Source organism: Aquarana catesbeiana, linkage group LG05 (genome assembly GCF_042186555.1).
Source record: "Aquarana catesbeiana isolate 2022-GZ linkage group LG05, ASM4218655v1, whole genome shotgun sequence".
NCBI lineage: Eukaryota > Metazoa > Chordata > Amphibia > Anura > Ranidae > Aquarana > Aquarana catesbeiana.
Genome location: NC_133328.1, coordinates 120,610,467 through 120,627,374, shown reverse-complemented (window position 1 = coordinate 120,627,374; position 16,908 = coordinate 120,610,467). Strand labels below are relative to the sequence as shown.

The window sequence follows — 16,908 nt, the reverse complement described above, 5'->3', positions numbered from 1 at the left end:
TGTACAAGGAGGATTTGAATTTTGTGGGAATTTCAGAGACCTGGTTCAACAGCTATCATGATTGGCTGGCAACCATTCAAGGGTATACCCTTTATCGCAGGGATAGAGAGGGTAAAAAAGGGGGAGGGGTATGCCATTATATCAAGAATAATGTACAAGTCAAAGTGAGAGATGACATCACTAAGGGAGCTAGGGAGGAGGTGGAATCCTTATGGGTAGAGCTCCAAAGGGATGAAGCTAAGGGGAAAATATTACTGGGAGTATGCTATAGGCCCCCTAACCTGAGGGAGGAGGGATGGAGAAATGGATCTCCTATCACAAGTTGGATTAGCAGTAAGGATGGGAAGTGTTATCATAAAGGGGGATTTTAATTATCCAGACATAGATTGGGCGGAGGGAACCATGCATTCGTCTAAGGCTCGCAAGTTCCTAAATGTCTTGCAGGACAATTTCATGGTTCAGATGGTAGACGCACCAACGAGTAATAAAGCGTTACTGGATCTACTGATTACCAACAATACAGACCTGATCACGGATGTGGAAATACGGGGCAATTTAGAAAACAGTGATCACAGGTCAATTGGCCTCAGTATAAATCACACAAATAGGAAACATAAGGGGAATAAAGACACTGAATTTCAAAAGAGCCAACTTCCCTAAACTACGAACCTTGTTAGAAGGCATGAATTGGGATTAAATCTTAGGAACAAAGAACACAGAGGAGAGATGGGTTTGCTTTAAGAGCATATTAAATAAGGGCATTAGCCAATGCATCCGACTGGGTAATACATTTAAAAGAGTGAACAAAAGTCCTGGATGGCTTAACTCCAATGTAAAAGTGCATATAAAAGCAAAGGAGAAGGCCTTCAAAAAATACAAGGTTGAGGGATCATTATCAGCATTCAGACTTTATAAAGAATGCAACATGAAATGTAAGGGTACAATTAGGGTGGCTAAGATAGAACACGAAAGGCACATAGCAGAGGAGAGCAAAAAAAATCCCAAGAAATCTTTTAAGTATGTAAACAGTAAAAAAGGGAGAACAGACCATATTGGCCCCATATAGTATGAGGAAGGATATCTGGTTACAAAGGATGGGGAGATGGCGAAGGTATTGAATTTATTCTTCTCCTCAGTCTTCATGAATGAATTGGGGGGCTTCAGTAACCAAAACTGCAGTGTTTATCCTTAGGACACATCACAGGAAGCACCTCCATGGTTAACAGAAGACAGAATTAAAATTAGACTTGGGAAACTTAACATTAATAAATCACCGGGAACAGATGGCTTGCATCCAAGAGTACTTAGGGAACTCAGTCAAGTAATTGCCAGACCATTGTTCCTAATTGTTACTGACAGTCTACTGACTGGAATGGTACCAGGTGATTGGAGAAAAGCCAATGAAGCACCAATATTTAAAAAGGGCCCAAAATACATCCCTGGGAATTACAGTCCAGTTAGCCTAACATCAATAGTATGCAAGCTCTTGGAGGGGCTGATAAGGGACTATATACAAGATTTTAGTAACGAGAACAGTATTATTAGCAGTAATCAGCATGGATTCATGAAGAATCATTCTTGCCAAACCAATTTATTAACCTTCTATGAGGAGGTGAGTTGCCATCTAGATAAAGGAAGGCCCATAGACGTGGTGTATCTGGATTTTGCAAAAGCATTTGACACATTTCCCCATAAACGTTTTCTGTACAAAATAAGGTCCATTGGCATGGACCATAGGGTGAGTACATGGATTGAAAACTGGCTACAAGGGCGAGTTCAGAGGGTGGTGATAAATGGGAAATACTCGGAATGGTCAGAGGTGGGTAGTGGGGTCCCTCAGGGTTCTGTGCTGGGACCAAACCTATTTATTTTGTTCATAAACGACCTGGAGGATGGGGTAAACAATTTCTGTATTTGCAGATGATACTAAGCTAACCAGGGCAATAACTTCTCCACAGGATGTGGAAACCTTGCAAAAAGATCTGAACAAATTAATGGGGTGGGCAACTACATGGCAAATGAGGTTTAATGTAGAAAAATGTAAAATATTGCATTTGGGTGGCAAAAATATGAATACAATCTATACACTGGGGGGAGAATCTCTGGGGGAATCTAGGATGGAAAAGGACCTGGGGGTCCTAGTAGATGATAGGCTCAGCAATGGCATGCAATGCCAAGCTGCTGCTAACAAAGCAAACAGAATATTGGCATGTATTAAAAAGGGGATCAACTCCAGAGATAAAACGATAATTCTCCCGCTCTACAAGACTCTGGTCCGGCCGCACCTAGAGTATGCTGTCCAGTTCTGGGCACCAGTCCTCAGGAAGGATGTACTGGAAATGGAGCGAGTACAAAGAAGGGCAACTAAGCTAATAAAGGGTCTGGAGGATATTAATTATGAGGAAAGGTTGCGAGCACTGAACTTATTCTCTCTGGAGAAGAGACGCTTGAGAGGGGATATGATTTCAATTTATAAATACCGTACTGGTGACCCCACAACAGGTATAACACTTTTTCGCGGAAGGGAGTTTAACAAGACACGTGGCCACTCATTAAAAGTAGAAGAAAAGAGGTTTAACCTTAAACTACGTAGAGGGTTCTTTACTGTAAGAGCGGCAAGGATGTGGAATTCCCTTCCACAGGCGGTGGTCTCAGCGGGGAGCATCGATAGTTTAAAAAACTTTTAGATAAGCACCTGAACGACCGCAATATACAGGAATATACAAAGTAATACTGACATATAATCACACACATAGGTTGGACTTGATGGACTTGTGTCTTTTTTCAACCTCACCTACTATGTAACTATGTAACTATGAGTGATAAAATTATGTAATGAAAAAACAAAAGTGCTCCACTCATGCGCTTCTCAGACCACCTTCAACAGCAAGGCTAGGGCAACATATTTACGGCCACGTATGAAACCACAGTTCACATGTGAAGAGGAAGAGGTACACTCATTGTGCAGTATCTAAAATCCCAGTTTATGAAAAAAGTAATGTACTTACGCAAAGAGTAAACAGGCATCACGCATATAAAATCGCCCAGCGCCCCGGTGGGCTTGATGACGTGATCGCTACAAACTCTGCCCTGTGCGTTTCATTCTAATGGAAGTTATCACTGGGGCAACGGAGATCTTAGGAAGCAAGTGGAGCCCTTTGTTTTTTCATTACCTATAATTTTATCACTCATATTGGGACTGTTTTTTTTTCTTTTTATTTATATTGCTATATGAACTTTATAAATCATGGGATTATTGACCCTTTTATAGTAGATAGTGCAACCCCCCCATTTCTTTATGAAATTAGCTTTGTATTGTTATGTGAAATACGGTGAGTGTAGCTGTTTAGTTTAGTGTGAATTGCCACTTTGCAAGGTATTTACACCAAGCACAGAATATTTCTTTTTTTTTTTTTTTTTATGTTTTTTATTGTTTTTTCCAATTACAAGGAAAGAAACACATTAATATACAGTAGGATACAGTCTGTTAATCCAGTCTGAACGCAACAAAGAAGTAAGAAATGACAAAAAAAGAAATATCATTGTTAGTTATAGCTACATAAAGAGGTTTAACTCTCATTCACACTTGGATACTTAGCCAAGGCTTCCAGGCGTTTGTATATATTTGTAATTACTATTATTATTATTGTATTATTATTGTATTATTTTGCAAGGCAGAACGGAATTCATACTCTTTAACTAGATTAAATTGGAATTTAACATCTAAAATATTAGGGATCAGGGAGCGCCTCCATTTTCACATTATAAGTAGTCTAGCTGCAAATAATATATACAATACTCGGGTTATGAACTTGTGTGGAAAGGATTCTATTCCTAGGCTTAGAATGGCCTAGGAATAGGGAAGGAGTGGGATTAGTTATAATTCCCATAATTTCTGAAATGAAGGAGAATACTTTTTTCCCAGAAGGGGTGAATGTGGGGGCACTACCATAGAATATGGATTAGAGAGCCCTTGTAGGAGCATTCCCTCCAGCATAGATCATTGTCTAGATTTGCAAATTTGTACATTTGAACTGGGGTGAGGTACCACCTATGATGGGATTTTTGTGATAGTTCCCAATAATTAACACAGTTGGATGCTTTGTGTTTATACTGTATGGCTTTGTGCCATTGGGAATCTGAGAAGGAGGTTTGTAGATCCCTTTCCCATCTCTTGTATGTTGATGATTTAACAAACGTGTCTTTTTTCTGCAATAGATTATACATAAGTATATGCCTTTCATTTTGGGGGAGTTGGATGTCCAAAAGGATCATGCTTTGGTAGGAATTTTAACAGTTGGGATAGGTTTTTTTGTATGCGCCTGTATGTATATGCACCTTGTGACGATATATGTCTAGATTGTATAGTTGGAAAAGACGCCCTGGAGAAGACGAAAGTTTTCTGCTAGCAGCAGACACCACGAGGCAGAGGAAGATGGCGGAATGTAGCCGGCTGATACCCACCTTAACATGGTTGCCTGACATGCAGGAAAGGACACTAGTGGACACCGGCGTCCGAATGGAGCCTCGCGGGGGATTCACCCTTAGGGTGATCGATGGAGCGGAGCGACTGTGCCTGCTCTGTCCAGAGTGCGGTTCCAACCGCGGTGGTCACTCCCTGGGTCTGGTGCGGTCATTGTGGGGAGCCACTTACTGGACTGGGGCTTATCCAGCAGGAGCAGCAATACTACACCGTAGACCTGCTTTCAGGACTTTGTAATCTGCAACTGCGGAGGTACCGGAGGGATGGAGAGGGCCTTGCATCACCCTCTAAAGGCGGAGCGGAGTTGTGGCCTAGCACCCCCCCCCCGTGAATAAAGAGGACATTGGAGGAGAAGAGACTGCGGTGACCTGCAGCCTAGCCAAGGACCTGGCGACTGTAAGTACTGCCATGCAGGAGCCAGTTAAAGTCCCTGAAGAGCCGGCTGATTCTAAGTCCGTAACCATCCCAGTCCAGAGGGAGCCAATGCCAGAGGAAGATGCGCCTTCAGGTGAGGTGGACAGGGAGAGTGAAGGCCGGGTCATTGAATGGGTTCCCCCAGAGTGCAGGCCGAGTTTGGGTCTCTAGGGAGGTTGGCGGAGTGGTCATCACCCAGTGACAGTTCTGAAGAGGAGTGGGAGACCGGGGAATCCTTGTCCTGTTGTCCTTGACAATCAAGATGGGCCAGAGCCAGCAGTGAGATCTGAACCAGCCACAGGAACCCTGAACAGCAGCAGGCAGCTTTTCTTACGCAGGCCTTCCAATAACCAGACCAGAGCACCTGCCTACCATCAGTGGGTCACGAGGGCCCAGGACGCCTGTGTTCTGCAGAGAAGGGGGAATCCCAGAGAGTTGCCAAGATTCTCTCGCTTCCAGGGAAAAGTAAAGAAGAGGGTAGCTCTGGAGTGGGGCCTGGACTTCCCATATGTCCCTCTCCAGATTATGGACATTGTGGAGAACTCCCGGGGAGTGTGGGAGGATGACCTAGTCTGGGACTTTCTACATGTCCCTAAGCCACTGCAGGTGCCAGAAAGTGAGGTCTGGGCCCGTTTTTAAGACATTCGGGGAGAATGGCAGCTTGGGAGATCTATCTATGGAGACCGGGTGCTCATCGCCAGGGCGGGTCGGCCCACGCACAATTATTCAGTTTCCAGAGAAGAAGAAGGAGGGGGTCGGAAGAGGCTGCCTGATCCTCGCTTCTATGCTTGAAAGGGACCGTGAGGAGCAACAGTGTGCATGAAGGAGCCACATGGACTGCTGGAGAGTTACAGCGTGTGTTCCTTTTTCCCAGTTTTTTGCAGGAACAAACCAGCCTGCCACCCTGTTGCCTGATGGAAGAAGTTTTCCTACCGCAAGGACACTGGGGTGAGGTTTGTTCCCACATTACCTCTTTTAAGGAGCCTGTTTGTTCAGGGAGGGGCCCCTCCCATCAGGAACTCCGAAGAGGACTATCCAATTTGTACATATGTTTTTCCCCTGTTGTTGTATATATTTCTGTTGGCAGGATGCTAACCCCCACCCAACAGAAATAATGTATATTGTACAGTTAGATCTGAGAGTAGGATGTACTATTTTTTTGTCTTCTCTTAGGGTCTTCTGGGATGGGACGGCTGTCCACCCCCACCCTCCGTCTGGAGACAAGAATTCCTGTGGGTGGAGTGTCTTTCTCGAGGGAGAGATGCTCTGGCCTTAATGTATATACTGTTAGCTGCAGGGATCTGTAGTTAGGAGTGCCTTATTCATACTGTACAGATGTAAATGCCTATCAGAGATTTATATTTTATTTTTGTACTTTCATAATTTATTTGTACAGTTCCCCATCCAAGTTGTTTCCCTATTCCCCCTTCCAATTTATTTTATGGGATGCCCTTGCTCCTGGACCCAGGAGCCACTTCTTCTAATTTCCCCAGCTGAGGGACCAGCTGGTTTCTGGTGGAGGGTGCGTGTAGTACCCTTTACTTTAAGTAGGTACTAGATGTAGTTTTTTTTGTAGTGCAGGAAAATTTAATCGGGCCTAGCTTTGTTTTGAGCTGTGTGGGCTGGGAGTGGCTCAGAGTAGGCTAGTGACTCACAGATAGCATCATCTTTCAGTTACTTCCCTTCTGCTTCTAGAGGATTCTAAAAGAAAGGAGGGGAAGAGAGGTGGAGCTGCCTGGGGTGTTCTAAGGAGCACTGACCAATCAATATCCCAAACCTTGATTGGCAGGGGGCAGGCCTCCTTAAATACCTAGAGTCAGCCCAACTGGGGAGGAGTCGTCGGGCGGAGGAAGCTGGAGATTGATCACTAGGTTGTTGGGGCCTTTGAGATACTCCCCCAGTCTGGAGGGGGGGTGATCTTAGGCCTGTGGGGTTCAGGTGCAAGTCGGAACCTTTCTGAGTAACAAAAAAGGATCTGGACAGGAGGCACAGAGAGGGACCGAGAAGGACAATGGGAGCTAGTGTTGCCAGGCAAATCTCCAAAAGGCATCCACCGGAGTGTAGCCAGGAGGGCTGGTGAGTGACAGGTACAGTTGGGAGAGCTGGGAAGGCAAGCCGGAGCAAACTGGGAGAGTGCAGTCTGGGATAGATGTAGAGCCAGCAGGAGAGACTGTGATGTCATGGGCAGTGGAGTCGGGCAGCTGCAGCCAGGAGGGCTGGCATGGCCTGAAGAGGACTGACTGGGAGCAGTAGTCCACCAAGGTCAGCTAGCACTAAAGACTTTCCTATTTTTGTTGGTACGCTAAAGGGGCCCGTGGTCCCTGCCTGCAAATGGTAGTTGCTAAGGCCTGACAGAGTCAGGGTTGGGTCTACCATGTGCTAGTTGTACCAGGAACCAAGTATTGTACAGGAGAGAGAGGAACAGTCTACAAATAAGCCTTGTGCTGGAGGAGACTGGGGCTCTAGAAGTGTAAATAGAGGTTCCAACTGATCATTTTATTGATTCCATTACTGATTCTGGCCATCCCTTAATTTCCCTTACCCTATCCAAGTTCAAAATCCCTCAAAAAAAAACCCCAACAAACATACGGACTGTTCATTGTCTCAAGAGTGACTGGGAAGTGAATGCCGGGTTGGGCAGGGTGACAGGTGGACCACAATATCCAGCAGCACCTACGGGGGTACCTTTACATGTATGTCCCAGACAAGGATAAGCGGCAGTGGGGAGGGAGTTGTAAAGCTAATACCAGAGGGTAACAGTTGAGAGGGGTGGTGGGGATCTCATAAGAAGATCTGTCAAGTATGTGATCTTTTGAAAATCAATATCTTTTACACTTTTCTTCTTGTAATGTTTTATTTCAATGCTGTCAATATGGGTATAATAAGCTTTAGTTCTTTTTTTTTATTTCTTTATTTCTTTTTTTCAGTTCCCAAAATTCTATCATGAAAATGACCAGATCTACTACCCAAGTCCCCCAAAGACTGTGGCTCCTAATCCACTGTACAAGACATATGAAGAAACACCATCTGAAAGGACAATCAATTTACAGAGGAATACAATCAAATCTCAGTGGTTAACAACATACAACCGCAGCTTTACAGGTAGATACGATAGATATGAAAACATTCTGTGAAAGCTAAACGAAAAGGATTATATCTCCATGCAGGGACAAATTACAAATCCTGTTAGGAACTTGCTCGCACAGCATGTGTTCCACACAAAATTACATAAAGCAAACCAGAATTTGTGCAGAACTCACCTCCTTAAGTGCTAGACTATCTTATTAAATAATACAATAGTGTTATTAAACAAATGTACAGAGGGTATAGAAAAGAATCACCCCTCTTAAAAATAATAACATTTTGGTGCTTTGCAGCAGCCTGAAATGAAGACAGACAGTTTTTGTTTTATTCAGCTGTATTTACTCAGTGCAACTTATAACATCCAAGTAAAAGATATAACACCAACATGTCAGAAAACATGTTGGAAAAAGGATCACCCCCCTCCTAGAAAATGACATGTAAACTCAATAAGGTGTAGCTAATCATCTTCTCAATGGCACACAAAGACATTTAACTTTCAACTGTGATCAGCTGGGGTCATTTTGATTAGCTCAGCATGAAAAGAGCTTTTATGGAGCATTTCAGTCCCTGGTAGTACAACTGAAGGAAACAATCAACTATGGATGGCAAGGCACTGTCAAAAGATCTCCGGGATAAAGTTGTGGACAGGCATAGGAGATGGATACACAATTGTTTTTAAGGATTTTTCAATGCCTAGAAGCACAGTGAAGTCTATTATTAAGAAGTGGAAGGTATTTGGTACAACACAGACCCTCCCTGGATCAGGACATCTCTCCAAACTGGATAAAAGAGCTAGGAGGAAACTGGTCAGAGAGGCTACCAAGAGGCCTACAGGAACTCTGAAGCAGTTGCAGGAATTTATGACAAATGCCGCGTACACACGAGCGGATTTTCCGTCGGAAAAAACTTGGATGGTTTTTCCAACGGAATTCTGCTCAAGATTGCTCTGCATACACACGGTTACACAAAAGTTCTCTGAACTTTTGACCGTCAAGAACGCGGTGACGTACAACACTACGACGAGCCGAGATAATGAGGTTCAATACTTCCAAGCATGCGTCAAACTGTTTCAGAGCATGCATAGGAATTTTGCGCGTCAGAATTTGTACAGACGATCGCATTTTCGGATGAGAACTTTTTCCGACTGAAAAATTGAGAACCTGCTCTCAATCTTTTGCTGGCGGGAACTCCGCCAGCAAAAGTCCGATGGAACATACACATGGTCGCATTTTCCGACCAAAAGCTCTCATCGGTCTTTTGCTGGCCGAATTTCCGATCGCGTGTACGCGGCAAAAGAGTGCTCATTGTGTGCATGTGACAACAATATCACAAATCCTCCACAAATGTGTTGTATTGGAGGATTGCTAGAAAAAAGCCAATCCTCATGAAAGGCCACATGCAATCACCATTGATCTTTTTTAAAAAGCAGCATAAAGATTCTGAGGCCACATGGAAAAAAGGTGTTATGGTCAAATGAGACTAAAATTTAATTATTTGGCCTCAACACCAAAGGACATGTCTCATATAATGGATGGGGTAAAATACCGTAAAATGTTTGAAGAAAATCTGCTGCCTTCTGCCAGAAAGTTGTCAAAGTTGTCAATGGGAAGAAGTACTAAAAAGAAAAAAATCTGCACTATTGTGTTATCAAAAGTAAACACAGCAGCTGTGCACTAAAACCTAATAACCAGGTCAATCAAAAATGTATGTAAATAAAATTACCATGTGCAAAACACCATATATGACGTGCAAAACCTTTGAAGTGAACAGAAAATCCAATCAAAATATTATTCAATCCAAAAATGTCCTTATGCGAAAGTGCAAAATATAATATATTCATAAAGTGCAAAGTTCATAAATTGATCACTAAAGTGCTCCTGTGCAAACAATTCATGCATGCCAGTGTCCCACACTGGATAGATCGATCCTGACGGCGCAGTGCTCAGACATTCACTGTTGTGACACCTTCACCATAAATCGGATAGGGGCTTACCAGATCACCAGCGATCTTCCTTACTCAGAAAGATCATTCAGCGCTTATTGGGATCTCTGATCCTCAGATGGAAAAATGGAAATGCTCCCCCGCTAGCCTCACTGTGTTCCCCTTATGGTGACAAGATGATCCAGCTCACCGTCTCAGATGGGATGGATGGATCCTCAGAGTTAAAATGGGTAAAAAACAGGGAGACTCCTCATAGTGTAATATGGTCTCAATCGATTTACTTTAACCACTTCAGCCCCGGAAGGATCTACCCCTTCCTGAACAGAGCACTTTTTGTGATACGGCACTGAGTCACTTTAACTGACAATTGCGCGGTTGTGCAACGTTGCACCCAAACAAAATTGACGTACTTTTTTTCCCACAAATAGAGCTTTCTTTTGGTGGTATTTGATCACCTCTGCGGTTTTTATTTTTTGTACTATAAAGAGTGACAATTTTGAAAAAAAAGTAATATTTGTTACTTTTTGCTATATAATAAATATCCCCCAAAAATATATAAAGAACACATTCCTTTCTCAGTTTAGGCCGATATGTATTTTTCTACATATTTTTGGTAAAAAAATCGCAATAAGCGTATATTGATTGGTTTGCACAAAAGTTATAGGGGTTGATTTACTAAAGGAAAATAGACTGTGCACTTTGCAAAGTGCAGTTGCACTCTGCGAGAGCAGTTGCTCCAGGGCTTAGTAAATGAGGAAAAGCTCTGCTGAATTCCATCATCCAATCATGTCCTTGCATGTGATTGGCTATTCTTTGCAAAGTGAAGTTTTACCTCATTTACTAAGATCTGGAGCAACTGCACTTGCAGAGTGCAATTGAACTTTGCAAAGTGCACAGCCTATTTGCCTTTAGTAAATCAACCCTATAGTGTCTACAAAATAGGGGATAGATTTATGGCATTTTTATTTTTTTTATTAGTAATGAAATTTGAGCCCATTCCTCTTGTATGGGCTCAAATCGCGCCGCACAAAAAAGGTGCAGGCATCTTTTTGGTCGCACCTGAATCAGATTGCATGGGTGTTTACACCCATGCAATCTGATTCTGGCAATCGCACTGCATTTTCTAAACTGTTTCGGGGTGTCATTATTTTAAAATTGACACCTCCAGCACTTCACAGCTGGCTTCCCACTGCGCATGCTCATTGTGAAGGGTCCTGCAGGCTTCTGGGACCTGTGACGGGGAGGAGGAGAACTTCCAAGCGGAAATGGGAGCTGGTACTTGTACCCAAGTACTATTTCCTAAGGAGGAGTCGGGGAGGAGGCCTTAAAGCGGAACTTCAACTTTTGGGTGGCGTTCCACTTTAAATTTGTCATTTGTTTACTAGTGCAGATCAAAATGTAAGACCTAAAACTTGGTTGATTGTTATAAGCAACATGCTTTTGTTTTCCTCCAGCATATGCACATAAGGCCCTACAGTTCGAAACATTGCATCTTATGTTTACCCCAGACTGTCTAGTCCCACATTATCCCACATCTGACAGTAGAATAGATACAGTAGATATCAGAGAATTTAAATATAACCCCTTCCCGCCGTAAGGGGCTTCGTTCCAGCCACCTAATAGTAAATACGTAAGCGACGTAATGACGTCACTTCCCGTTTACTCGGCTGCCAATGGCACCGGTTTAAAAAAAATATACAGTATTCAGAATCGCCGAAAACGGCGATCTAAATACTTTGAAGTGCATAGTCCATAAAGAGTACCTGTCACCACCTATTACTGTCACAAGGGATGTTTACATTCCTTGTGACAGCAATTAAGGTGATCAATTTTTTTTTTTTTAAACACAATTTATAAATATAAAAATAAATAAAATAAATAAGAAACATTTTTTTTTTTAAAAGCGCCCCCGTCCCCGCGAGCTCGCGCAGCAAAGAAAACGCATACGGAAGTCGGGCCCGCATATGTAAACGGTGTTCAAATCACACATGTGAGGTATCGCCGTGATCGTCAGAGCAAGAACAATAATTCTAGCACTAGACCTCCTATGTAACTCTAATCTGGTAACTGTAAAAAAATTTAAAGCGTCGCCCATGGAGATTTTTAGGTACCATAGTTTGTTGCCATTCCACGAGTGCGTGCAATTATAAAGCGTGACATGTTTGGTATCTATTTACGCAGTGTAACATCATCTTTCACGTTATACAAAAAAATCGGGCTAACTTTACTGTTTTGTTATTTTTTAATTCATTCAAATTTTTTTCTGAAAAAAAGCGTGTGATATAAAATATTGCAACAATCACCATTTTATTCTCTAGATTCTCTGCTAAAAATATATATATAATGTTTGGGGGCTCTAAGTAATTTTCTAGCAAAACATACGGATTTTCACTTGTAAACACCAAATGTCAAAAATAGGCTAATGCCGCGTACACACGGTCGGACTTTCCGGCATACTTGGTCCGGCGGACCAGAGTGTGCCGGACAATCCGCCCGTGTGTAGGCACCGGCGGACTTTTCCGGCGGACTTTTTCCCAAAAGCCCGCCGGACCTAGATTTGAAGAAAGTTCTAAATCTTTCCGCCGGACTCAGTTTCGGGCGGAAAGTCCGCTCGTGTGTGTGCTGGTCCGACGGAAAGCCCGCTCGTGTGTAGGCTGGTCCGACGGACCAGATACAACACGAGGGCAGGGTATTGCATCTCACGCTCGCTGCAATAGGAAAAACACATTTTCCTATTGCGGCGAGCGCGGGGCATACCAGGCCCTTAGGTCTGGTATGGATTATAAAGGGGAACCCCGCTACGCCGAAAAAACGGCGTGGGGTCCCCCTAAAATCCATACCAGACCCCGATCTGAGCACGCAGCCTGGCCGGTCAGGAAAGGGGGTGGGGACGAGCGAGCGCCCCCCCCCCCTGAACCGTACCAGGCCGCATGCCCTCAACATGGGGGTGGGTGCTTTGGGGGAGGGGGGCGCCCTGCGCCCCCCCCCCCAAAGCACCTTGTCCCCATGTTGATGAGGACAAGGGCCTCTTCCCGACAACCCTGGCCGTTGGTTGTCGGGGTCTGCGGGCGGGGGCTTATCGGAATCTGGGAGCCCCCTTTAATAAGGGGGCCCCCAGATCCCGGCCCCCCACCCTATGTAAATGAGTATGGGGTACATGGTACCCCTACCCATTTACCTAGGAAAAAAGTGTAAGTAATAAAACACACTACACAGGTTTTTAAAATATTTTATTAAACAGCTCCGGGGGGGGGATCTTCCTCCGGCTTCGGGGGTCTTCTTCCGGCTTCGGGGGTCCCTCCGCTTCATCTTCTCCCGGCGTCCGGTTGGTTCTTCTCCGCTCTCTTCTCCCGGTGTTCCTGTTCTTCGGCCGGCTCCTCTGCTGTCTTCAAGTAGCTCTCTTGCCAGCAGAGGTCCGGACTTCTGGGCTTCTGGGCTTCTGGGCTTCTCTTCCCCAGATGTTGACACGACGCTCTCTCCTGCTGGACTGCTCTCCGAGGGCTGCGTTGTGACTTATATAGGTGGAGACCCCGCCCCCTTTTGATGTCACAGTCCCTGGGCATGCTGGGACTGTGACGTTTTAGGGGGCGTGGTCAACATCACCCAGTGACCACGCCCCCTAAAACGTCACAGTCCCAGCATGCCCAGGGACTGTGACATCAAAAGGGGGCGGGGTCTCCACCTATATAAGTCACAACGCAGCCCGCGGAGAGCAGTCCAGCAGGAGAGAGCGTCGTGTCAACATCTGGGGAAGAGAAGCCCAGAAGCCCAGAAGCCCAGAAGCCCAGAAGTCCGGACCTCTGCTGGCAAGAGAGCTACTTGAAGACAGCAGAGGAGCCGGCCGAAGAACAGGAACACCGGGAGAAGAGAGCGGAGAAGAACCAACCGGACGCCGGGAGAAGATGAAGCGGAGGGACCCCCGAAGCCGGAAGAAGACCCCCGAAGCCGGAGGAAGATCCCCCCCCCGGAGCTGTTTAATAAAATATTTTAAAAACCTGTGTAGTGTGTTTTATTACTTACACTTTTTTCCTAGGTAAATGGGTAGGGGTACCATGTACCCCATACTCATTTACATAGGGTGGGGGGCCGGGATCTGGGGGCCCCCTTATTAAAGGGGGCTCCCAGATTCCGATAAGCCCCCGCCCGCAGACCCCGACAACCAACGGCCAGGGTTGTCGGGAAGAGGCCCTTGTCCTCATCAACATGGGGACAAGGTGCTTTGGGGGGGGGGGGCGCAGGGCGCCCCCCTCCCCCAAAGCACCCACCCCCATGTTGAGGGCATGCGGCCTGGTACGGTTCAGGAGGGGGGGGGCGCTCGCTCGTCCCCACCCCCTTTCCTGACCGGCCAGGCTGCGTGCTCGGATCGGGGTCTGGTATGGATTTTAGGGGGACCCCACGCCGTTTTTTCGGCGTAGCGGGGTTCCCCTTTATAATCCATACCAGACCTAAGGGCCTGGTATGCCCCGCGACGGGGCTAGTAAGGTGTCAATCTCGCCGATAAAAGCGGCAAGATTGACATCCTTTTCTAGTCCCGTCGCACCTGAGTCACGTTCAAAATGAACGGACTTGTCCGTGTGTGGGCAAGTCCGTTCATTCTGAAAGTCCGCCGGAACTCCGGCGAAAGTCCGTCGGAAAGACGGGCGGACTTAGCCCGCCGGAAAGTCCCGGCGTGTGTGGGCAAGTCCGTCCGTTTTAAAGTCCGGCGCACCTGGCGGACAAAGTCCGTCGGAAAGTGTGCCGGACCAAGTAGGATAGAAAGTCCGCTCGTGTGTACGCGGCATAAGTCATGAAAGGGATAAGTAATATAATACAGTGCTTAAACCTGGATTTTAATAGTCCATTTGTATTATTCATTAAATACATCATAAATGTTACATTTAAATAAATATATTCTAAATACCGTATTTATCGGTGTATAACACACACTTTTTTCCCCTGAAAATAGGGGGAAAATCGTGGGTGCGTGTTATACGCCGACAGCGTACCTCGGAGGGGAAGGAGGGGGACGAGTGCCGCCAGAAATCACCAAGCCGTCATCTCCTCTCCACTTGGCTCTCTGCTTGGCTCTAACACGGCTCTCACTCGGCTTGCACGTCACTCACACAGTCCCACCTCCTCAACCGGCATTGGACCAGTGTTCTGCCTATCATAGGAGCTGGTCCAATGCTGATGGCGGAGGCAGGACTGTGTATGTGACTGATCGGACACTTTTGCCGCTATTTTGGGACCATTCACATTTATACAGCGATCAGTGTGATTAAAGATGCATTGATTACTGTGTAAATGTGACTGGCAGTGAAGGGGTTAACCAGGAGGGGGCGCTGCAGGGGTTAAGTGTGTCCTAGGGAGTGATTCTAACTGTGGGTGGGATGGATTATGTGTGACATGACACTGATCACCACTCCCGATTACAAAGAGTTGTGATCAGTGTCCTGCCACTAGGGCAGAACGGGGAAATCCTTGTTTACATTAGCATTTCCCGGTTCTTCCTCTCGGTGAGATGATCGCGGGTATCTCCACGGACATCGAGTCTGCGAGACCCACGGTCGGACTCACGGAGCTCGCGGTGGGCACGCGCGCGCCTGCTATACAAGATAACGTAATATAACGTGATTTTGCGCAGCGGAGCCAACCTGCCACAGTAAAACTGCGGCGGCTGGTCCGCAACCAGTTAAAAAAAATATTTTTTTCCCTGAAACTTCCTTCTTAAATTGGGGTGCGTGTTATACGCCAATAAATACGGTATATCATAAAATAAATAGAATAGAATAAATATAATAAAGTATTTATTACAGACAAAAGTAAAGTTTATTTGCTATCTGCCCTAGTATAGTCAGAAAATGATAGCATAATGTCAAAGTTTTGTTGTTTAGAAAGAAGTGCTTCATACCATTAGGCTTGGTTTACACTGCCGCGACTTGGAATCTGACATGTGAGAACCCAAGTCGCATGACATGTGAAATCCTATGTTAGTCAATGAGAGCTGTCTTAATTAGCATTATCGACTTTTGAAAAAGTACATGGCCTGGAGCTGAGTGAAACTAGGTGGAGGGCCAGCATGACTGGGGCCTGCAGAAGAGGCGGAGTATTAGTGGGTGATTTTGATATGCTGCAGTCTGCTTAGCAGATTGAAGAGTTCAAGGCAGAAGGTGTGTCCTGTAGAGGGTAGAGAGGAGGGGGTGTTGGAAAAGTACAACAGAAAAGTTGTTCATAAACTGACTAAATACTGCATATGCATTATGCCTGTCTAAGCAGCAGGTGGTGCTGTAGTATTATACTGTATATACATTATTTATGACATAACAGGATGTTTGTCTATCCTCTCTATGTACTTGGATGCTCCTTGTTCCTGTGTTCATATTTCTCCATTCTGTAAAGGCATGCATTGATAAGCCGTATTACTGCATACAACAAACTTCCAGCATGATTTCAATACTCTGCTAACAGGGAGATAGTGTCACAGCTCAGTCAGAGCTCATCACAGCATCAGACAGTTTTTTCCCACCCTCCCTTCCTTGTTTGTTTTGGTTTGGGGGAGCCTCCTACTTTCTCAAGGTGCTGGGGTATATGTAGTGGGTTTTGGGGTTTTATGTTAGCTTGCCATTTAATTTCTTGGTCCTTTTATTTTCTTGTCATAGCAACAGGCAAGGGGGTCTATTGGTCATTTGAAGGCAGTGCTGGAAAAATATCAGTGGAAAATAGTGGGTTGGACCCATCTGAGGAATGGGTGTGCCTTCCTGGCAATACGTTGGTAACATCAGGGTATTAATTAGGTTGTATTTGGTAGTAAATAAGTGGTTAATTGTCCCTGAGCTGGGGTAGTTGCGACTGGGTGCCTTTGATTGGATGACGGATACAACCGGTTAATCGTGAGTATATAGGACCTTAGTCCTTATTTTCTTGTCATAGCAGCAGGCAGGGGGTCTATTGGGTCTTTGAAGGTGGTGCTGGTTAAATAATTGTGGGTTGGGCCCATCTGAGGTAT

General features: G+C 45.2%; 1 protein-coding gene across 1 annotated transcript in view; it reads left to right on the top strand.

The window, feature by feature from the left end:
- The window catches only part of SPMIP4 (sperm microtubule inner protein 4), an 86,508-nt gene that overhangs the window by 59,572 nt on the left and 10,028 nt on the right, over positions 1 to 16,908 (top strand). Inside the window, exon 7 of the mRNA XM_073630129.1 lies at positions 7,825 to 7,999. Within this exon, the coding sequence (XP_073486230.1) occupies positions 7,825 to 7,999 (175 nt within the window). The remainder of the gene's footprint in view (positions 1 to 7,824; positions 8,000 to 16,908) is intronic.